General features: G+C 39.8%; 2 protein-coding genes across 4 annotated transcripts in view; both read left to right on the top strand.

The window, feature by feature from the left end:
- Positions 1-19376, top strand: part of ccdc85ca (coiled-coil domain containing 85C, a) — a 29288-nt gene extending 9912 nt beyond the window's left edge. Inside the window, exons 2-5 of one of the 2 annotated variants that reach the window (XM_061083482.1) lie at positions 15598-15677; positions 16569-16649; positions 18485-18574; positions 19070-19376. In XM_061083482.1, the coding sequence (XP_060939465.1) occupies positions 15598-15677; positions 16569-16649; positions 18485-18574; positions 19070-19177 (359 nt within the window). In that variant the 3' untranslated portion in view covers positions 19178-19376. Of the gene's footprint in view, positions 1-15597; positions 15678-16568; positions 16650-18475; positions 18575-19069 lie in introns of both variants that reach the window. The other variant, XM_061083484.1, reaches the window with a different exon arrangement.
- Positions 144-8076, top strand: LOC133016158 (uncharacterized). 2 transcript variants are annotated; one of them, XM_061083486.1, is made up of 9 exons: positions 144-311; positions 1357-1469; positions 2425-2526; positions 3237-3338; positions 4034-4135; positions 4833-4934; positions 5632-5733; positions 6435-6536; positions 7589-8076. In XM_061083486.1, exons 3-9 carry the CDS (start codon positions 2425-2427, stop codon positions 7649-7651), a joined length of 675 nt encoding a protein of 224 aa, XP_060939469.1. In that variant the 5' UTR covers positions 144-311; positions 1357-1469; the 3' UTR covers positions 7652-8076. The 2 variants fall into 2 exon arrangements, with proteins under 2 accessions (XP_060939469.1, XP_060939470.1); XM_061083487.1 differs by lacking the exons at positions 144-311; positions 6435-6536 and having other exon boundaries at positions 1072-1469.
- Positions 19377-24053: the final 4677 nt, after the last annotated feature.

Raw genomic sequence — 24053 nt, 5'->3', positions numbered from 1 at the left:
CACGGTGTGGGGCCCTGAAACGGTGTGGGGCCCTAAATGGTGGGCCCCACACCGTTTATTGCTTTAAATGAGCTCAGGAACCTCCCCTCATGCCCCCCTTGCTTCTTCTTCACTTGGCCCACAAGGTAACAAAAAGTGGAAAAGTGTGTGTGAAATTATTTGCTCTCTACTGCCCCCTACTTCCGGTTTGGCCATTTTGGCCCACACACACCAGCTACAAGTGTGTAACCTTTCAGCCAATGATACGGGACGTGGGCGGGGCCTAGCGAATGCCGTGTTGTGGACCGGGCCTGCTGCTTAATGGATGACAGGTAAGCTGGATAGTTTTAGTGGAGCTTGACTTGGTTTGTATGACATTTTATTGTTCCTCCCCACAGTTTCTTACAACTGCAGTGCAACAATTTCACCATTGAGGATTAATAAAATATTTTATCCAGATCTCTAGCTGCTAATGTTAGCATCGGATTGCTAGCTGCTAATATTAGTGTTGTATCACTAGCTGCTAATAATAGTGTATTATCACTGCCAAACCTTAGCACCGGATTGCTAGCTGCTAATGTTAGCATCGAATCGCTAGCTGCTAACATTAGCATCGGCTCCCTAGCTACTCATGTTAGTGTCCTATCTCTGGCTAACGTTAGCATCGGATAGCTAGCTGCTAACGTTTGCATCGAATCGCTAGCTGCTAATATTAGCATCGGATCCCTAGCTGCTCATGTTAGTGTCCTATCTCCGGCTAACGTTAGCATCGGATAGCTAGCTGCAAACGTTAGCATCGAATCGCTAGCTGCTAATATTAGCATCGGCTCCCTAGCTACTCATGTTGGTGTCCTATCTCTGGCTAACGTTAGCATCGGATAGCTAGCTGCTAACGTTAGCATCGAAACGCTAGCTGCTAATATTAGCATCGGATCCCTAGCTGCTCATGTTAGTGTCCTATCACTGGCTTATGTTAGCATCGGATTGCTAGCTGCTATTATTAACAGCAGATCACTAGCTTCTTATAGTAGCACAAGATAGCTGGCTGCTGATGGGCTGATCAATATGAATTATTACTATTATGCTGTTTTTGTTTGCCTTTATGTTAATATAAGTATTTAAACATCACTGCAGCATCAGTATTCCAGTTTGCCTTTAAAAAAGGGCATATGTGTATTGTGTATTACATGGTTGATCCTATACAAGTATTATTTTAATAAGAAGAATGGCTTCATGAGTTGAATGCTGGGGTTCATGATTACTAGTGAATGTTATTATGCTATTGGCACAAACCTCTTGGACACACCTGTAGTTCTGATGACTAATCCTAGATAATAAATACTTGTTTGCTGTCTAATTTGAAAATGATTTTCACAGAGCCACAATGTTAAAGAGGAAGAGGATCCAGCCTGCAGTGGATGCAATATCGTGGGTTCTGTCTTAAAGGGAGAAGCAGTGTTTTATAGAAAAATATATTGATAATAATAAAGGTAAGAAGCATGTCTGGTCCAGTGGGTGTAGCATATTGTGCATTCCTCAGTACTATTCATTAATATTTACATGTGGTATAAATATATATTTAAAAAACATCTCAGAAGCAGACATTTAAAAACAAAAAACAACTTGTTTATGGCTGCTGTTTTAGTAAAATGAATGCAGCCTTGTATGGGCAATTTTACACTGGCTTCTATCATAAATATTTACATTAAATATAGTTGAAATAGATTAAATTGCATCACATTGTTTTCAGTTGTATATTGCTTGTGTTATAAATACATATCCTTGTTGTTGGAGAATGATTACATGCTAGCTCCAACTTATTTAAAAAAGGGCTGCATAATTAATCAAATAGTAATTGTGATCATTATTTTGGTCTTCCACAATTAAATAAACATGATCGACTGACTATTGACATTTAAAATGCAGGTTTCGCTAACAGAAAGCTCTTATACGCTGCATATAAAATCAAGTAGTCCCTAAACTAATATGTTGTGTGCATCGTGCATTGGCAGCCTGAATATACAATTCCTGGATGTTGTGGCTGCACTCGAGAGTAGAAAAGGGATATCCAGAGTAGACAGCTAGACAAAAACCAGAGGCAGAAGCTAGTCCCTTGAAACAAATCATCGTCCCATTGTTTTTGAGGTAATTCAGATTTAGGAGAGTTGTGATCATTAACAACAAAAATCATATCCAAAGAGTGCATGTCACTTGCCTGCTCCACAAATATTAAACCCCCTGAAAAAACACAATGAACTGCAGTTCGATAAATGCATGAAGGCCAAGAAGGAGAATATTGTATTGGGTGACGAAATAATATTTCTAATGTCTAAATGTTTGTATTCCTCCATTTATATAGAATTGATTGTGATCTGTGTTTTGAAAGATAATTATGTGATTTCTCAGAACTAAATATTACTTTTTGTTTTTTTATCTGAATTGCAGATGACCAACTTGCAGCCTCCTGCTGTGGCAGTAGAGACCCAGATATTAAAAGCTGATCCGAGCTCCCATGGAGATTCAAATACAGACAGTTCAAACTCACAGGTAAAAGAATGATGAAGACGCTGTCATCACAAACTGTTTATGTTGATCTCTACACTATCTAGTTCATTAACGAAGATATTATGGTGTTGATATAGCATTCTGATGCAGCTTTTCATTGAGGGTTATGTGTTATGGGTCATGTTCATTGGTTGATGTGGTAGACTTCTGATTGAAGGAACATAGTTTATGACCAGTGAACCTCACTAAAACCACACACACACATCTCTAGTATTTTCCTTATGGGGCCTTATTCATCTCACACACACACATTCTGTTTCTAGTGATGCTTAGTGGGGCCCTCCCGTTTGGATCCAACTTTTAGAGATTTTACTCGAACATACACACACTCATAAACGTGTCTAGTGATACCCTTATGGGGCCCTCCCATTTGGAGCTCACTTTAAGAGATTTTACATCAGTAAGGCAACTCCTCTCATTATCTAAACCAAGTTATTACGGACATAATATTAAACTCTCTGAACTGTTATATGTTTAAAAAGGGTATTTTGAATGTGATCGCTTCAGCCTCTTATATGTTGTTATGGCTGTAGTTCAGATCTTCAGAAACGTCTGTGCCACACACTTAGCTTTAGTTATATGCTGTTTTAGAAACGTTTATCACAGAGCTGACTTTTATAACTTGTCAATACCTTCACAAACCTCATCAGCATCAATTCATTATGTGTTTTTGTTTTTTATCTGAATTGCAGATGACCAACTTGCAGCCTCCTGCTGTGGCAGTAGAGACCCAGATATTAAAAGCTGATCCGAGCTCCCATGGAGATTCAAATACAGACAGTTCAAACTCACAGGTAAAAGAATGATGAAGATGCTGTCATCACAAACTGTTTATGTTGATCTCTACACTATCTAGTTCATTAACGAAGATATTATGGTGTTGATATAGCATTCTGATGCAGCTTTTCATTGAGGGTTACTCATTGGTTGATGTGGTAGACTTCTGATTGAAGGAACATAGTTTATGACCAGTGAACCTCACTAAAACACGCACACACACATCTCTAGTATTTTCCTTATGGGGCCTTATTCATCTCACACACACACATTCTGTTTCTAGTGATGCTTAGTGGGGCCCTCCCGTTTGGATCCAACTTTTAGAGATTTTACTCGAACACACACACACTCATAAACGTGTCTAGTGATACCCTTATGGGGCCCTCCCGTTTGGATCTCACTTTAAGAGATTTTACATCAGTAAGGCAACTCCTCTCATTATCTAAACCAAGTTATTACAGACATAATATTAAACTCTCTGAACTGTTATATGTTTAAAAAGGGTATTTTGAATGTGATCACTTCAGCCTCTAATATGTTGTTATGGCTGTAGTTCAGATATTCAGAAATGTCTGTGCCACACACTTAGCTTTAGTTTTATGCTGTTTTTGAAACGTTTATCACAGAGCTTACTTTTGTAACTTGTCAATACCTTCACAAACCTCATCAGCATCAATTCATTATGTGTTTTTGTTTTTTATCTGAATTGCAGATGACCAACTTGCAGCCTCCTGCTGTGGCAGTAGAGACCCAGATATTAAAAGCTGATCCGAGCTCCCATGGAGATTCAAATACAGACAGTGCAAACTCACAGGTAAAAGAATGATGAAGACGCTGTCATCACAAACTGTTTATGTTGATCTCTACACTATCTAGTTCATTAACGAAGATATTATGGTGTTGATATAGCATTCTGATGCAGCTTTTCATTGAGGGTTACTCATTGGTTGATGTGGTAGACTTCTGATTGAAGGAACATAGTTTATGACCAGTGAACCTCACTAAAACACGCACACACACATCTCTAGTATTTTCCTTATGGGGCCTTATTCATCTCACACACACACACATTCTGTTTCTAGTGATGCTTAGTGGGGCCCTCCCGTTTGGATCCAACTTTTAGAGATTTTCCTCGAACACACACACACTCATAAACGTGTCTAGTGATACCCTTATGGGGCCCTCCGGTTTGGATCTCACTTTAAGAGATTTTACATCAGTAAGGCAACACCTCTCAATATCTAAACCAAATTATTACAGACAGGATATTAAACTCTCTGAACTGGTATATGTTTAAAAAGGGTATTTTGAATGTGATCGCTTCAGCCTCTTATATGTTGTTATGGCTGTAGTTCAGATCTTCAGAAACGTCTGTGCCACACACTTAGCTTTAGTTATATGCTGTTTTAGAAACGTTTATCACAGAGCTGACTTCTGTAACTTGTCAATACCTTCACAAACCTCATCAGCATCAATTCATTATGTGTTTTTGTTTTTTATCTGAATTGCAGATGACCAACTTGCAGCCTCCTGCTGTGGCAGTAGAGACCCAGATATTAAAAGCTGATCCGAGCTCCCATGGAGATTCAAATACAGACAGTGCAAACTCACAGGTAAAAGAATGATGAAGACGCTGTCATCACAAACTGTTTATGTTGATCTCTACACTATCTAGTTCATTAACGAAGATATTATGGTGTTGATATAGCATTCTGATGCAGCTTTTCATTGAGGGTTACTCATTGGTTGATGTGGTAGACTTCTGATTGAAGGAACATAGTTTATGACCAGTGAACCTCACTAAAACACGCACACACACATCTCTAGTATTTTCCTTATGGGGCCTTATTCATCTCACACACACACACATTCTGTTTCTAGTGATGCTTAGTGGGGCCCTCCCGTTTGGATCCAACTTTTAGAGATTTTCCTCGAACACACACACACTCATAAACGTGTCTAGTGATACCCTTATGGGGCCCTCCGGTTTGGATCTCACTTTAAGAGATTTTACATCAGTAAGGCAACACCTCTCAATATCTAAACCAAATTATTACAGACAGGATATTAAACTCTCTGAACTGGTATATGTTTAAAAAGGGTATTTTGAATGTGATCGCTTCAGCCTCTTATATGTTGTTATGGCTGTAGTTCAGATCTTCAGAAACGTCTGTGCCACACACTTAGCTTTAGTTATATGCTGTTTTAGAAACGTTTATCACAGAGCTGACTTCTGTAACTTGTCAATACCTTCACAAACCTCATCAGCATCAATTCATTATGTGTTTTTGTTTTTTATCTGAATTGCAGATGACCAACTTGCAGCCTCCTGCTGTGGCAGTAGAGACCCAGATATTAAAAGCTGATCCGAGCTCCCATGGAGATTCAAATACAGACAGTGCAAACTCACAGGTAAAAGAATGATGAAGACGCTGTCATCACAAACTGTTTATGTTGATCTCTACACTATCTAGTTCATTAACGAAGATATTATGGTGTTGATATAGCATTCTGATGCAGCTTTTCATTGAGGGTTACTCATTGGTTGATGTGGTAGACTTCTGATTGAAGGAACATAGTTTATGACCAGTGAACCTCACTAAAACACGCACACACACATCTCTAGTATTTTCCTTATGGGGCCTTATTCATCTCACACACACACACACACATTCTGTTTCTAGTGATGCTTAGTGGGGCCCTCCCGTTTGGATCCAACTTTTAGAGATTTTCCTCGAACACACACACACTCATAAACGTGTCTAGTGATACCCTTATGGGGCCCTCCGGTTTGGATCTCACTTTAAGAGATTTTACATCAGTAAGGCAACACCTCTCAATATCTAAACCAAATTATTACAGACAGGATATTAAACTCTCTGAACAGGTATATGTTTAAAAAGGGTATTTTGAATGTGATCGCTTCAGCCTCTTATATGTTGTTATGGCTGTAGTTCAGCTCTTCAGAAACGTCTGTGCCACACACTTAGCTTTAGTTATATGCTGTTTTAGAAACGTTTATCACAGAGCTGACTTCCGTAACTTGTCAATACCTTCACAAACCTCATCAGCATCAATTCATTATGTGTTTTCGTTTTTTATCTGAATTGCAGATGACCAACTTGCAGCCTCCTGCTGTGGCAGTAGAGACCCAGATATTAAAAGCTGATCCGAGCTCCCATGGAGATTCAAATACAGACAGTTCAAACTCACAGGTAAAAGAATGATGAAGATGCTGTCATCACAAACTGTTAATGTTGATCTCTACACTATCTAGTTCATTAACGAAGATATTATGGTGTTGATATAGCATTCTGATACAGCTTTTCATTGAGGGTTACTCATTGGTTGATGTGGTAGACTTCTGATTGAAGGAACATAGTTTATGACCAGTGCACCTAACTAAAACAAGCACACACACATCTCTAGTCTTTTCCTTATGGGGCCTAATTCATCTCTCACACGCACATCTCTAGTCTTTTCCTTATGGGGCCCAATTCATCTCTCACACACACATCTCTAGTCTTTTCCTTATGGGGCCCAATTCATCTCACACACACACATCTCTAGTCTTTTCCTTATGGGGCCCAATTCATCTCACACACACACACATCTCTAGTCTTTTCCTTATGGGGCCCAATTCATCTCACACACACACATCTCTAGTCTTTTCCTTATGGGGCCCAATTCATCTCACACACACACATCTCTAGTCTTTTCCTTATGGGGCCCAATTCATCTCACACACATCTCTAGTCTTTTCCTTATGGGGCCCAATTCATCTCTCACACACACATCTCTAGTCTTTTCCTTATGGGGCCCAATTCATCTCACACACACGCACATCTCTAGTCTTTTCCTTATGGGGCCCAAATCATCTCCCACACACACATCTCTAGTCTTTTCCTTATGGGGCCCAATTCATCTCTCACACACACATCTCTAGTCTTTTCCTTATGGGGCCCAATTCATCTCTCACACAAGGCAACACCTCTCAATATCTAAACCAAGTTATTACAGATATAATATTAAACTCTCTGAACTGTTATATGTTACATGTATTTTGAAGGTGATCGCTTCAGCCTCTTATATGTTGTCATGACAGTAGTTCAGATCTTCAGAAACGTCTGTGCCACACACTTAGCTTTAGTTATATGCGGTTTTAGAAACGTTTATCACAGAGCTGACTTAAGTAACTTGTCAATATCTTCACAAACCTCATCAGCATCAATTCATTATGTGTTTTTGTTTTTTATCTGAATTTCAGGTGACCAACTGGCAGCCTCCTGCTGTGGCAGTAGAGATTGGAAAGCAATCAAGTTTTTCATAAAAAATAGGATCACTGCAATGAAAAGTAAAATGTAATGAAATGCCATGTTGTTTGAGACAATTTGCACTAACCTCACTCTTCAGGTTCCTACACACAGGTTATTTATTGTTTTTGAGTGTGTATTTAATATTTTCGGGTGTGTTATGTGGAATGTGCCTGCCATTATGGGTTGGCCTGGGTCTATACCCTAAGTAAAAATAATTAAAAACAAGCTCTTGCCAAGAGCAGCTTTCTTTTTTACACAAAACTTTGTTTTGTACAATGTTTGTATTTAATATTTTCTAGTTATGTTAAATGTACCTGCCATAATGGGTTGGTCTGAGTCTATACCCTAAGTTTAAAAAAAATGTTTTTGAGAGCAGCTTTTTGTCCACAAAACATTGTTTTGTACAATGTTTCTTGAATAAAAGTCTCCATGATACAGATATGTTGAGGAGGATGTCATTATTTGACTACCACGTCACTGAGCTAACCAGGGATGTGAATTGGTTGGTAAGAGGGAAAAGAGACAAGATGCAGAATGTATGAATTGTACACAGAAAAGTAAATAACTGATGCAGTTGATTGTACCAGCTGTTGTGATTATATCCTAAAATGGTTTGCATCAGTCAAATCATAAGAATCTTATCGTCCAAAAATACTATTAGTGTACTTAAACCGATTTTATCCTCTACTAATGCTGAGATCCCCGCTAAGATAGAAAAACTAGAGATATGTATGTGTGTGTGAAATTGGACCCCACAAGAGTGGAACGCTAGAAACCGAGCCCCACAAGTGACCAAAAAACTAGCGTGACACAAAAGTTTTGAATATTGTAACTTCAAAGTGATAGCTGTTTTTAGAATTTTTTTATTATTTTCCCTGATTTTTTACAATGCTGTAGAACCACTGGAAATGGTGGACCCCACAATGATACAAAGACAGAACGGACCTCCTGACGTGACAAAAACGAGTATGTGTGTGTGTGTGTGTGTGTGTGTGTGTGTGTGTGTGTGTGTGTGTGTGTTTGTGTCTGCAGCTATGAAAAGCTTTGAATGCACCATGGGAGAATAAGGTTAATTCTAAACACCATCCACTGTCTGCTGTTGAAGAAGCGGAGCACACTGCTGTGTGTAAGTTTATATCCATGTGACCAACTGAGTGAATCCATATTAGTGACTCTTTTATAGTGCGCATACAGGACTACTATTGTATTTCCTCACAAAGTTGAGACTTGTGACTGCTCCGCGGTGACTCAACTGCGGCATATCTCGTCTGTTTTTACTGTATATTTGGCTCTTTGTCTCGATTAGTGTAAAGAAATTGTTATTATTAGCAATTTACCTAGAACTTGGTACGTTGGACCTCTGCGTGTTTGTTTCCTATTTCTTACACTGTCTCTTCCCAAAAATCTTCCAACATATTTCACTATGTACCAGGTCCCTCATACGACCCATAGATCATGCACACTCAACGGACCTAACCCTTACCTAACAGTAAAACAATTTGTGGTTCTGGAAGGGTCACGTTTTTACTTAGGTTTAGGAAAAGATCGTGGTTTGGTTTCAATTGAGCTCTTCCTTTAGATTGGATGACCTTTGTCATCATGTCTACAATAATAAACATGACGTGAAAGTTTGGAGGAAAAAAATCATGATGACTATTTATTTCACGTGGGAAATAAAGCGCAGTATCCACCCTGACCTGCTCCTAACCTGGACTTAGTTGTTCTTCACACTACATCACCTGATGTTCTCCTTTACTCATGTGATAATAACTAGAGGTCGTCTAACAATAAAATGTAAATACAGGTTATAATGCACAGCTGTTACAGAATAAGAGTCATTGATTAAGAGTCTGGATGGAGAGGGATAATATTCTATTAACTGTCAATAAACACATACAGAATAAGTAATGTCCGGCTAAATAAATGACTTTCATGTATCAGAAACACAGCATGATGTGTTGCCTAATCAGTTTACCCCCATTAACTTAGTGATTAATTTGAATGTGATAACATTACAAAGCAGAAGAGACACATGTTCAATCTGAGTGAGTTTACTCTAACCGTAGGAACGAGCCCTGGCCTGGAATCACAGGACAAAAGCCGCCTGCTCAGGAATTCCCACATTCCAGCACAGTGCACATAATGGCCTGAGAGTAGTGTGAGAAAAAAAGCCGTGCTGAGGAAACAATAATAGAGCTTTGTTTTGTCCAGTGTTACTGAAGAGCCTCAGACACCTGCTGGGTTGGTCCAGGGAGGAAGGAGTTAAATAGGCTACACAGCAGCTTTACTGAATATAAATATGGACCAAATAAATTGTGTGTGTGTGTGTGTTACCAGAGACAGTGCTGAGCCAGTGTTTCTGCTGCCAGCTGTGCTTTGTGTTCTGCTCTCTCAGTTTCCTGTGCTCTGCCTGTATTTCTCACAGCATGTTCGAGGTTCTCATATGACAGACTCTGTATTCCCACTAGAGCTGAGCCTGTTCAGGTTTTTACATCATATGAAATGACACAGCGTTGTGACACTGTTGATAACAGAGAGTGAGGAATGCGCCCTGAAACAGCTCTGCAGGAAAAACAATTTATATCAAGAATCAAATGATTCATTGCTGGGGAAAAGAACCGACTTTCATGCCAGTGATTCAGCTGAGGAGGGAATGTTATTAGAATGTAGATCACTATTGCAGTGCTGGTTGTAAACATTACAGTTTTTAATGGGCGGTTTGCTGGGCCTGTGGTGATGTTTTGGAGCTACTTAAGAATTATTACTCGACATTTATGAGTCTTTCTCAAATATACTGCCTACCCTTGTTGTTTGTGTGCTGGATTTTGTGTTCAAAGTTTTTTTTATACACAGTCTATGGTGCAGGGTGAAGTTTGAAAGCTGCGTTCATCATGTTTGGCTTATTCGCAATTTTCATAAAACGAATTTTCTTTATTACTGTTCATGTGTGTGGCTTACATATAAGTTTGAATGATTTATTTGACTGCATTTATTTTTAGTATATTGCATGTCAGCTATTTCAGAGTTCAACACAATGTTGAGACCCAAGTTAACAACTTTTCAAAATAAAACCTTTGTAATTCAACTCGAAACAAAACATTGTATTGTCCACAATCCATAACAGTTCCAGCAGCGTGCTTCACAGTTGCTTGAGGATCTCCTTAAAGACATTTGGTCTGCACCAAATGGATACTGTGGCCAAACAACTCCAATATATGCTCTTTGCCTATCTGTTCATCAGAAAAATGTAGTCTTGCTCTAATGCTCTTGTTGAACAGTAAAGTATTTTTCCTGGCAAGACTTAAACTTGTGCAGTCTCATTCTGATTGCAGACACATGCACTTTGACACCATGAGTTTGAGTCTGCAGGTGCTGTGTGAAATTTCATGGAGCATTCGTCTTGAAATAAACGGTCTGCCTTTGGTCTTAATTTTCCAGTTTGGCCATTCCTGTACATATTGGAAGTTGTTTCTATTCATGTGTAGATACATTTCCTGACTGTGGAATTAATTATTTCACATTATTTAGGGATATTTCAAAACCTGTGCCAGATGCAGAGGTGTCTAAGCCTGTATTTGTGAATGCTCTTTAGATCATTGGATGTTGTTGACACTCAATCAGAGAACACCAGATCCTAATAAGATAATGATTGAACCCAGTCTGGAATACTGATTCTAGATTGTGTGACAGGAAGGGTTTTTCATGTAGCTTTATTGTGTTCTTTAAATTATGTTTAATTTGAAAATAGGAAAATTATAATTAGTTAGTAATGATCAATAATGCGTCATTAATTTGAGCATATTAAATTTACTAGCATAGTTTGCTACTTTTTTCTAAAGATTATTTTATGTTGTTAACCGACCAAGGCAAACACTGTACTTAAAGGGATAGTTCACCAACTGTCATTAACCCTCTGATATCTTCATACGAGGTGCATTCACGGACCCTCGTCACACTATCGTGTGGCTACGTCCGCCAGCGTGGCACTTCCAATAAACTTTCAGGCCTAAAACACTGTGTAAATGACTATAATTGTATCTGATGCAAAGCCGGTTACCCCTGAGACTCAAGAAGTGTTTTGTGGACTCAAATACTTCACCCACCCCTCCATCGGCACAGTGGTGAGTAGATGAGGGGTGAATTTTCATTTTTTGGTGAGCTATCCCTTTAAACGCTATGGTCAAACTGGTTTCAGGGCCGCTCTCATGAGCCTCATCTAATACCTGTTTGCCCCCTGCTTGGATTTTATTGAACCACATATTTCAATATCCCCCTCACAGACTTATGAGACTCCTCAGTATCCACATTCAGGAAGAGGAAATGTGGGGCCAGGTACGACTTAATTTGACCCTGTCCTTTCATACCAAACATTCTAAATTACTAACAAGATTATAGTAAATGAAACCTTGGAAAATGTTCGGAAGGAGAGGGGAGTTCAGTTGCAACCCCTCATCGACAACTACCCCTTACATTAGCAGGTTTTTCTGTGTAAACTTAACTAAAATATTCTTGAGCCATCAGTGATTTTAGTCAAAGCTTCCATCTTTATAGATAGAAGGACTTTGAAGGACAGACGAACAGAAGGCTAAAGAGACAGACAACACTATACTGTACTGACCTAGTGCTGACTGACCGTAATTTAAGGACGTCCTCTTAACTCTGCCATTAATTGTCAGCACTGTCTCCACTTGAGAGGGTGGGGTGGTGTTACTGTGTGTGTGTGTGTGTGTGTGTGTGTGTGTGTGTGTGTGTGTGTGTGTGTGTGTGTGTGTGTGTGTGTGTGTGTGTGTGTGTGTGCATTCCTGTATTTGCCCTGAGGTCAGCACCATCTGTACCAGTGACTTTGACCACATCGCCTCGACTTTATCTCATGGCTATGGAAATGAAATGGAATGAAAAATCAAGCTCTTCACCAATGATACTTTTTGGTTTTATATTTATTTATTAATACATTATTTATCCAAAAATAGTTATCAAAATGAATAAATAACAAGAAGTCAAAGTTTTGGTGCAATTCAATTCAGTTTTATTTGTAAAGCGCCAAATCATGACATACATCTTGAGGTCGAGACCTTACAAAATTATAGAAAACCGTTCCAACAAAGAGCAGCACTTTGGCACATGTGGAAAGAAAAACTCCCCAGTGTAGTGCATGAGTATTAATTTGATATAATAAAAGGCAATGTCAAACAGAAAAGACCAGCTTTGTTGTTTGTTCGGCCTATGGCTGATGAAAACCTAAAGTTTGGACTCTAGGGACAGAAAGCAGACCTAACCCAGACAAACTGAGGTATTATCACATGTAGAAAGAGTAACATTAATGTACCACTAATAAGTCAATACTGTTGGTCCAGATAGGGACATTATGATTTCTTTTCTTACTCATCTTATCAACACTTCCCTCTCAAATGGCTGTTTCCCTAATTCTCTGAAGGAGGCAAGAGTAAATCCTCTCCTGAAGAAACCCACCCTCGACCCGTCTGCAGTAAATAACTACAGACCTGTCTCTCTTCTTCCCTTTGTTTCCAAAACTCTCGAGCGAGCAATCTTTAATCAACTCTCCTCCTATCTGAACCACAATAACCTTCTTGACCCTCACCAGTCTGGTTTCAAGGCAGGTCACTCAACTGAGACTGCCCTCCTTGCTGTCTCTGAGCAGCTTCACACTGCTAGAGCAGCTTCTCTCTCCTCTGTCCTTATCCTTCTAGACCTCTCTGCTGCATTTGACACAGTGAACCACCAGATCCTGATCTCATCCCTTCAGGACCTGGGTATCTCAGGCTCTGCTCTATCCCTGCTCTCTTCCTACCTCAACGAACGCACTTATCGGGTAACTTGGAGAGGATCTGTTTCTGAACCTTGTCCTCTCACTACTGGGGTCCCTCAAGGTTCGGTCCTGGGTCCTCTCCTCTTTTCTTTGTACACCAACACTCTCGGCTCTGTCATTCACTCACATGGCTTTTCCTACCATAGCTATGCTGATGATACCCAACTAATCCTGTCTTTTCCCCGATCAGAAACACAGGTAGCAGCACGAATCTCTGCCTGTCTGACTGACGTCTCTCAGTGGATGACCGCTCACCACCTGAAGATTAATCTTGACAAGACTGAAATACTTTTCCTTCCAGGGACAAACTCTCCCACCCATGACCTGACTATTAACTTTGACAACTCCGTGCTGACCCCCACTCAGACTGCTAGGAACCTGGGTGTGACACTCGACTGCCAACTCTCCCTTTCTGCCAACATTTCTGCAACAACGCGGTCCTGTAGATTCATGCTTTACAACATCCGGAGAATACGCCCCCTTCTCACCCAGAAGGCGGTGCAGGTTCTGGTCCAGGCCCTGGTCATCTCACGCCTCGACTACTGTAACTCCCTCCTGGCAGGTCTACCTGCTACTGCCATCCGACCTTTGCAGCTCATCCAGAATGCAGCAGCTCGACTGGTTTTTAACCAACCTAAATTCACTCGCACTACTCCGCTCCTCCGCTCCCTACACTGGCTACCAGTGGCTGCCCGCATCCGGTTCAAAACACTAGTACTCGCATACCATGCTGTAAACAGATCAGGTCCAGTTTACATCCAGGACCTGGTCAAACATTACACACCAGCACGTTCACTCCGCTCTGCTTCAGCTAAACGACTCGTTGCTCCTTCACTGCGAGCTAAACACTCATCAAAATCACGACTGTTTGCTGTCCTAGCTCCTAAATGGTGGAATATACTCCCACTCGACATCCGGACATCTGAAAGTTTACACATCTTTCGCCGAAAACTAAAAACACACCTCTTCCGACTGTACCTTGAATAAAAAAAAAAATAAAAAAAACTAACCACTTTTGAAAACGAACACTTTGGTAGCACTAAAATGGCACTTACTTATAGCACTTTGTAGTTTTGCTTTATTTCGAAGAAATTTTACTGTCTTGATTCTTGTTGTTCTTGGTTTGTACCCTCAGGGTTGAATGCACTTATTGTAAGACGCTTTGGATAAAAGCGTCAGCTAAATGAAATGTAATGTAATGTAATGTAATGATTATAATTATTTATCAAACAAATTGAGATTGATGCAACCGATTTACATTGAATACAGTTTATTTGTCTTTGCCATAATAAAATATTAGCATTTCATTCAACTTTAACGACCATATAGATTAATGGAAAGTGGATGAACTGCATTTATACAGCCTTTAACTCTTCTTAATGACCATTCAGTCACATTCACCCATTCACATACACATTCATATGATAGAAATTGGACATGTCATTTTTGGCTTGATCATGTTCAGAGGTATCTTTGAATTAGAATCAACAGCTCTCTGGTTTAAGGTTAAACTTAAAATATCTTTAAGGTGCCAGAAATTTGCTTCACTGCCTGATGTTGTTCTGAGAAGTAAGATCAGCTAATACAAAGAGCTTCTTATGTGGAGATTAAACATCTGAAAAACATGTCAGTCCAGGCCCTAGAAGGAGATGCTGGCAGAGGTGGAGGCTCAGATGTTGAACATAGGGCTCAGGTATCAGTTCGTTGCAGCCATCAGACACTATGGAGACCCACAGACAAGCTCATTGTTTTATAATTAAGCTATACAGTGTTGATCATGTTGCTGTGCCCAATGAAAGAGAAAGAAAATAGAGGCATGAGCAAATTCTTTTATCCATCCATCCCTGGATAGGTCAGCAGCATATCACAGCTGACAAACAGAGACAAACAAACATTTAGACCTGCAGTCAGTGCATTGTCTCTTATTAGTCCAACTCCAATCTGCATGTGTTCAGACCACGGAAGGGAGCCTGAGAAACGCCATGCAGACATGGGGGGAACATTCTTGCTGTCAGGCAACAGTACTAATCACTGCACCACCGTGCCCCCAAAAAATCTCTGATACCTAGTTTAATTTTATTCATTCAATCCAAAACCTCATCAGATGGGCCTCTTTTTCTTTGTCTTGTTTAGATGCATCTGTGGGTTACATCACACAGCTGGAAAACATGGTGAGGATGCTGGAGGATGAAAACAAGCTGCTGCTGTCACAGGTAAGTGGTGTCACTGTAACCCTTCTGCTCTTTTGTGTGTAAAGACATTACATCGTCTGCAAAACAATGGCAATAAAGTCTGATGTGGATACATTTAATATTGCTTCTCATTTCCCTTTTATGAGTGACAACAGTCAGTACATGTCCCAGCTAAGATGACAAGACTCTACTCACACAAACAGAGAATTGGAAGGTTGTTGAATTGTTTCTAAGTTATTTATTCACTGGCTTCCAAAGTGAACGATGCCCATCATGACCTCCAAGTGTTCCAACCAGAAAACTGATATAACCCTCTTATTCTTTTTGATGTAAATGGGACATCTAATCACATTAGTACATTTCCTTTGTAAATGTTTATTGGAATTATGAATCGGAGGAATACAAAATCTTGTGATTTGATTTTCATTCGTCAGTTCAGCTCTTCAGTCAGGGTCAGATACCACTTTTTGCAGTGTGTGGGATGGTATTAACTGTTTTCTAAGATATTTTGGTTTCACCAGAATTAAAGAAAAAATATATCAAATAAATCTGAGATGTTTATCAGAAGGTGAAGCATCAGTATCAGCTCTGCAGCCCTTCTCACATGATACAGATCAGGAAACCGTTAACTTCCTGCGGCAGATACAGGCCATCCTATGTCATCTCAAGTTCTGTCTGAGGAGCAGATTGATCCTGTTCGGCTATTATGCAAACACAGCAGGTCTATGGCACCTCCTTTCACCATGGGAACGATGTTTACCTAGCTCAGCAGCACTGCTGCTTCCTCTCACACCTTCTCTTCTTCCTCTTCTTCTAATTTTTGTTCAACTGCTTGTTGCCTCAGAATATCCTTGTACTCTCATCTTTCTGTTAACATGGTGACAACAATAATTGTGAATCCTATCTCTGCAGGGTGCTGCTCTGATCCCCTCACCCACAGAGCTCTACATCCCCCGAGGTCAGAAACCAGAGGCAATAGTCCACGCAATGAAGGTAGACCACAACTCTGCCTGTGAGAGCTGATGAGGTCTTCTGTTTTACGCCATAATAAAGATGATTAAGCATAAAAGAAGCAAATATTTGGATCCTTCACTCAAGTATTTCCTTTACTTACGGCGGGCTCATACCAAAAAGTTATGTTCCTGGTTCGAATCAGTGTGAGAATGATACATTGTTTCAAGTTTTCAACTGGTCCGCTTTGTTTTCAAAAATAAAATACTCCCACTCCATGTTCTACTTGAATATGGTACATCATGAAGCACCGTCAGGTTCTGTTTATGCTTGTGTTAATCTGGAGTGTATATAATCAAACATTTGAGGACTGCGCATATGAACAGCAGGTATTAATTAATCTAATAATCTGCCTACATGACCTGAGTAACTGTGGCTATCCATGGCAGACAACGATGAGTTGGTGCATGTTCCTTGACGTACGACTCAACAACATCTACCGCGCTCACAGTAGGTGTCGATTTAAAAATCCTAGAGTGCATTTGTTGGGTCCACACCGGAGATCCAATCCAAATTCATACCATCCAAATGAAATAAAAAAGGTGTAAACGCTCCAAGGTTTGATTCAACCGGAATAAACTAGGCTGTTGTGAATCTGCCCTAAGATACAAATACAAACAAAGAAAGAATACTCTTAAACAAGTAGAATTAATGCATTCAAATTCAAGAATCTGTAGCTCATGGCGTAACTGTACTATGGTATAAGAGTTCAGATCCTTAATTCTTAGCTCTCAGCACACGAATGTGTTTAATTAGAGGTCGTCACATGAGGAGGTCTTCAGTGGAGAGTGAAAAACACATACTGATCTGATTCACTGATCTGTTTTCAGTTGATTTTGTGTGAAATATTGGATATTTTATGAACATAACATCTAACAACCCAGACACATCAGAAATTAGGCCCCTAAGAAAGGGCCCTCAAACTGTTTATATTAGCACTCACAAGCCATGTGGTTGGGAATTGCTTGTTTTTTATTTGCAGTTTATTGTTTTTTACAGAATTGTCATACTTTTAAACTGCAACTGGTAATCATTTACTGTAGCTGTCAGTTTTGTTTTGTTTTATCATTCTGACCGAAGGAAAAACTGTGGTGGAAGAAGTATTCACATCCTTTACTGCAGTAATAGTACCAATAAAGTAATGTGAAAAATACTCCAGTACACCAGCTGCCCTCTAGTGGTTAAAATATGATACAGCTTTTACCAAGTTTAGGTTGATACACCACCTCTGTCTGTCCACTGTCTTTGAACTTTGACTCCCTAACACAGGTTTTAACTTTCAATTAGCTGACCTCAGGCCAAAAGAACTTAGTGTTGCGCACGTGCTTCATGAATAAAACTGTGCTCAGACTTTACAGCAGAGTTGGATTCAAATTTGTTCTCCGTTACTGTTATGCATGCCACTTGAGTTGTTTCCTTACCTCATGTCAGCTGAACACAGGTAGTGTAGGTGATGCGGTGACGTTTTGTTGTCATATTGCTCAGACAGTCTTGTTTTCTTTTAAATCTGTTTTGTGTTTACAATCTTGGTGTTGTAGCAGTGTTTGACTTCTAGTGGCATTTCAGACCTGTTTTCATTTAAATGCACATTTTGGGGATTTTTCTTTCTTCTATTATATTTAATTATTTATTATTAATAGTCAGTTTAAATTAAATCTACAAATAAAAGAAACAGATTTGATGCCATTGGTGTGTGTGTGTGTGTGTGTGTGTGTGTGTGTGTGTGTGTGTGTGTGTGTGTGTGTGTGTGTGTGTGTGTGTGTGTGTGTGTGTGTGTGTGTGTGTGTGTGTGTGTGTGTGTTTGTGTTGTGTTGCAGGTCCATGAAAAGCTTGACAGACAGTGTCCGCAGGACTATGATGAAGATCTCAGTGTGAAAGAGAAGACCATCGTCAGAGAGATGTGCAATGTAAGTTCCAACAAGAATTTTCTAGCAGCAGTGTGGCGATAATGTCCAAATGTTGAAAGAACATGCAATAAGTCAGTGTCCCTGATGTTTGGAAGATGATTTCCTTTCACTAAAGTTTCAGGATGAATATGCCGGAGTAAGATCCTCTTCTAGTCCAAAATCAGACACAGACAACCATGTCAAAATGGTTCTACAGTGATAAAACATTCCCCAGAACTTATAAACTTATATTAAACTTATATACCAACAGATGGTCACACACCTGTCACATGTAGCTGCACATTACAAACACTTCACAGCCAGCATGCTCATGCACATGAAATAGACATGCTTAATTTTCTTTTAACATAATAAAAATGGCTAAACTTATGACTAATAATCATGTACCATGACTGATGATTATTTAAAATGATTTTTAGACATATAACAAGACTGGTAAAAAAATGACTGATAAACGTATACAATGTCCCTAACAGTATTGATTGTCCCTCTCAGGTTGTTTGGAGAAAGCTGGGCGATGCCACCGGCTCCAAGCCATCCGTCAGACAGCAGCTTTCAGGAAACCAGTTCAAAGGGCCGCTACAGTTGTTGGACACCAAGTGAAGCCACCATACATCCCAGCAGTCCAACTATCCTAGTTTGGACTGGAAGCTTTTCAACCATGTTTTTTTTTGTTTGCTGATAAATTACAGCCACATCAGTCTGAAATAAACTGAGTTTTAATGGATGTATGTGTCACTTCTACCTGGATGTGGTACCAACTGTGGAAGACCATGGCTGTTACAAGGCCAAAAACAGCAACTCTTGATGATGTCTGACACAGATTGTATGAAACATTTTAAAACGCTGGGTTTGGGTTTACCTGCCATCATCTTAGAAGCAGAAGGTCTGAACATGGGATATGTGGGCAAGCCTGATCGGAGCTACAACACAAGACGCAGTCACCAAGGCTGAATGGGATTCGCTACCAGTGTAGAACACAACATGGATTATCAATTGTAAGCACTTGCTGACCAAGTTGTCCTTGCTTAGAAAATGTTGTGCAGTTAGATTTAGCATTCTATGGTTTTGGTAAAGAGTTTCGTATTTATATAGCGCTTTTCTAGTCTGATGATGACCACTCAGAGCTCTTTACAGTTGTTATTCTATGAGGGGCAATTGATTCAAGTTTAAATTGAGCATACTCATTTGTGTGGGCAGATAAAAATCAATCAACACTACCAGAATCCTTCCCTTTAAGCCTTAATATTTCCCAAATGGTTCATTATTTCTCACCCTGACACATGAATTAAAATTCTTGAAATCAACTCCGTATTTCAAGATGTTTTTCAAACTGGTCAAAGTTTCCCTGTGAAGAAGCAGCTGAACTTCTGCTTTGTTTTCCTGATTCAGCTCTGACACATGCTGTCAGAGAGACCAGACCAAACAGCAGCTCGTTGTCCTGGAAGGGACCATGACTGTCTCTGCAGGAGCCTCTGTTTGTTTCTCCATAAAGAAAAGGAAGACATTTATTTAAACAGTTGATGAGGTTTCTCTGATTTATATTTCCTTTAATTTGACTGATAATCCGGGCTTCCGTCAAAACTGTCATTTCATGGACATTACATGACCTTTGACGTTGTTGTTAATGCACAGTAAGAATGGAAAAAGGCTATGAAGGTCTGAAGGTCTAAAATTGTGCAGAACCTTAATAATGTGCACACAGGATAATTACCTTGTGTGTGCACAAGATTAAAAAGAACATAATTTAGAAAGGATCTCTGTAGATTGGCTGGTTTAGGGATTCAAGTTATCTTAGAACAAAAAATTGGTCAGAATCTCTTTTGAAGCTGATACTTTAACTGTAGAGTTACATGTGCAAGCACTAACAATACTGTGTCTGATTTCTGAAACTTCTGTACTTACCCTAAATGTAAAAGACAGTTCTTATATAGAAAGCTTATATTTTCATTTGTTATATATTCTGAAGAGTTGCTGTTGATCTCACTGTCCATGCTGTGGGCGCTGTGGTGATGTTAGCAGCAGCTTTAAAACACAGGACACACTCTGTGCATACAGAGCTAAAACTTCTACCATGTCTTTCCATGATCAGTTTACTATTACTCTCTGACTTGTAACTTGTAGTGATATGTTATTGTGCTGTGTCACCCACAAAAAGACTGATCAACTAACTTCACATCTGTCTTTCATTCAGAGACATTTTTAGTGTAACACAGTACAAACATTGGAAGCACAGTCATTCTCCATCATAATAAAAAGCTCCAACGTTGTCTGATTAACATGGTGTTAGCTATGAGCTAGCCACAGATGCACCACCAATTACTGTCAACAAGTAAAGTGTGCTGTGCTATATCTGAGCCACAGTGATTTAAATGTATTCTCTCTTCTTGTGGGTGAACCATGTTTCCCAACGGCTTTTCTTTAACAACATCAGTAACACATGCTCAGGCCTTATCGCTGGTGTAAGATAAGGCCCTTTGACTGAAATGTTCCTCCATGATGGTATATTTTAGAGAAAGACCCGAAGAAGCTGTTTATCAAAACATATTTCCTATAGGTTACTATTGTGTAGCATTTCTTTATATTTTTGAGAAAGGTATATGTAGCTAGAAATGTATTTTAACAGTATATGATAATGATATGAGAACGTTTAAGATGGTTTTGAAATAAAAATGAAATATTCTTTCTTTATAAAACTGTGTCGGTAGATTTTTATTGTGAATGCTTGATATTAAATGTGGATTTGATGGTTATTTGCCGGGCAAGCATACAAACATGTAGATTTTAGATTTTTGAATCTGCCCCAAATTTTACACACTCATAACTATCAGTGCACTGAAAATGCCTGATTTTTTTAATCAAGTTGCATTAATTATTCTCTGAAAAATAACAAAAATTGTTGAAATCTTAGCTTTTTTGCAGTAAGAGCCATGAATGAGTTGATATGAATATAATTATTTTGGGTAATGTTACAAGGTATTTGAAGGTTTTTATTTTGAGTCATTATTTCAATTAAATTAAATTAATTAATTGATAATAATATTTAAAAAAAAAGACTAAACATCAGAGGTGTATTATTTGGCCACAGACATTTTCCTTTCTACTCTGTCCTCCTCTCTTGACTCTCTCTGCCCTCTTATGTCACGACAGGTCCGCCAGTCCTCCCCAGCTCCGTGGCTGTCTGACTCGGTGCGTGCTGACAGAGCCACTTCCCTCTCAAATGGCTGTTTTCCTAATTCTCTGAAGGAGGCAAGAGTAAATCCTCTCCTGAAGAAACCCACCCTCGACCCGTCTGCAGTAAATAACTACAGACCTGTCTCTCTTCTTCCCTTTGTTTCCAAAACTCTCAAGCGAGCGATCTTTAATCAACTCTCCTCCTATCTGAACCACAATAACCTTCTTGACCCTCACCAGTCTGGTTTCAAGGCAGGTCACTCAACTGAGACTGCCCTCCTTGCTGTCTCTGAGCAGCTTCACACTGCTAGAGCAGCTTCTCTCTCCTCTGTCCTTATCCTTCTAGACCTCTCTGCTGCATTTGACACAGTGAACCACCAGATCCTGATCTCATCCCTTCAGGACCTGGGTATCTCAGGCTCTGCTCTATCCCTGCTCTCTTCCTACCTCAATGAACGCACTTATCGGGTAACTTGGAGAGGATCTGTTTCTGAACCTTGTCCTCTCACTACTGGGGTCCCTCAAGGTTCGGTCCTGGGTTCTCTCCTCTTTTCTTTGTACACCAACACTCTCGGCTCTGTCATTCACTCACATGGCTTTTCCTACCATAGCTATGCTGATGACACCCAACTAATCCTCTCTTTTCCTCAATCTGAAACACAGGTAGCAGCATGAATCTCTGCCTGTCTGACTGACCTCTCTCAGTGGATGACCGCTCACCACCTGAAGATTAACCTTGACAAGACTGAACTACTTTTCCTTCCAGGGACAAACTCTCCCACCCATGACCTGACTATTAACTTTGACAACTCCGTGCTGACCCCCACTCAGACTGCTAGGAACCTGGGTGTGACACTCGACTGCCAACTCTCCCTTTCTGCCAACAATACTGCAACAACGCGGTTCTGTAGATTCATGCTTTACAACATCCGGAGAATACGCCCCCTTCTCACTCAGAAGGCGGTGCAGGCCCTGGTCATCTCACGCCTCGACTACTGTAACTCCCTCCTGGCAGGTCGACCTGCTGCTGCCATCCGACCTTTGCAGCTCATCCAGAATGCAGCAGCTCAACTGGTTTTTAACCAACCTAAATTCACTCGCACTACTCCGCTCCTCCGCTCCCTACACTGGCTACCAGTGGCTGCCCGCATCCGGTTTAAAACACTAGTACTCACATACCATGCTGTAAGCAGATCAGGTCCAGTTTACATCCAGGACCTGGTCAAACACTACACACCAGCACGTTCACTCCGCTCTGCTTCAGCTAAACGACTCATTGCTCCTTCACTGCGAGCTAAACACTCATCAAAATCACGACTGTTTGCTGTCCTAGCTCCTAAATGGTGGAATGAGCTCCCACTCGACATCCGGACATCTGAAAGTTTACACATCTTTCGCCGAAAACTAAAAACACACCTCTTCCGACTGTAACTTGAATAAAAAAAAATAAAAAATAAAAAAAAAAAAGCTAACCACTTTTGAAACTAACACTTTGGTAGCACTAAAATGGCACTTACTTATAGCACTTTGTAGTTTTGCTTTATTTCGAAGAAATTGTACTGTCTTGATTCTTGTTGTTCTGGGTTTGTTCCCTCGGGGTTGAATGCACTTATTGTAAGACGCTTTAGATAAAAGCGTCAGCTAAATGAAATGTAATGTAATGTAATGTAATGGATTAATTGTTATTTATGTTTATTGATTCTGCAGAAAGTAGGTCACAGAGGATAAGGGTGGGGATAATAGTTTATTCGAGCCCCTTTACAACTTTGGTGGGTTAGTTGGAGAGAAGGTGAGTCAGGATGCAGTATTTTTTCTTCTAGGCAATTTTCTGTTGATCACTGTTCTTCCGTTTATGGGTTTGTGCACGTTAAAATACGTTGATGATGTTTACTTAGATTTTTCAAAAATGATTAACGGTTGTTTTCTGGTGAGAACTGGTGATGGTTTAAAGGCGAAGGGGTTTACAGCAAATTCAGTTTTTGCTTTACTGCAATTTGATAAATATATATCACTTATGGCTTCATTTAAAAATCCAGTATATAATCACACATTTGCTATGTTTCTGTTGGTGTCAGTGAGGTAAAGCCGTCATGAAGCCGGGCTGTGGGGAGAAGTCGCACAAAATTGTGAATAACTAAGCTATAAATGTACAAAGGATAAAATATAGTATGTGTGAGAGCATTACATGATACGATACTAGCAACACACTGTATTCATAATGGTCTGTAAATAAAAGATGGTAGATTTTAAAAGTTAATTATTAAGGAGAAAAAAAAACATTTCGTCACAAAGCTGCCTTTAACTG

The sequence above is a fragment of the Limanda limanda genome, chromosome 12 (assembly GCF_963576545.1).
Source record: "Limanda limanda chromosome 12, fLimLim1.1, whole genome shotgun sequence".
Classification (NCBI taxonomy): Eukaryota; Metazoa; Chordata; class Actinopteri; order Pleuronectiformes; family Pleuronectidae; genus Limanda; species Limanda limanda.
Note: the sequence above shows the minus strand (reverse complement) of the source record. Positions and strands in the feature narration are given on the sequence as shown.

Bases quoted from the DNA above. Each gene is read 5' to 3' on its own strand.
- LOC133016158 (XM_061083486.1), top strand. From the start codon at position 2,425: ATGACCAACTTGCAGCCTCCTGCTGTGGCAGTAGAGACCCAGATATTA. The intron at 3,339-4,033 runs GTAAAAGAATGA...TCTGAATTGCAG, and splicing joins CAGACAGTTCAAACTCACAG to ATGACCAACTTGCAGCCTCC. The intron at 5,734-6,434 runs GTAAAAGAATGA...TCTGAATTGCAG, and splicing joins CAGACAGTGCAAACTCACAG to ATGACCAACTTGCAGCCTCC.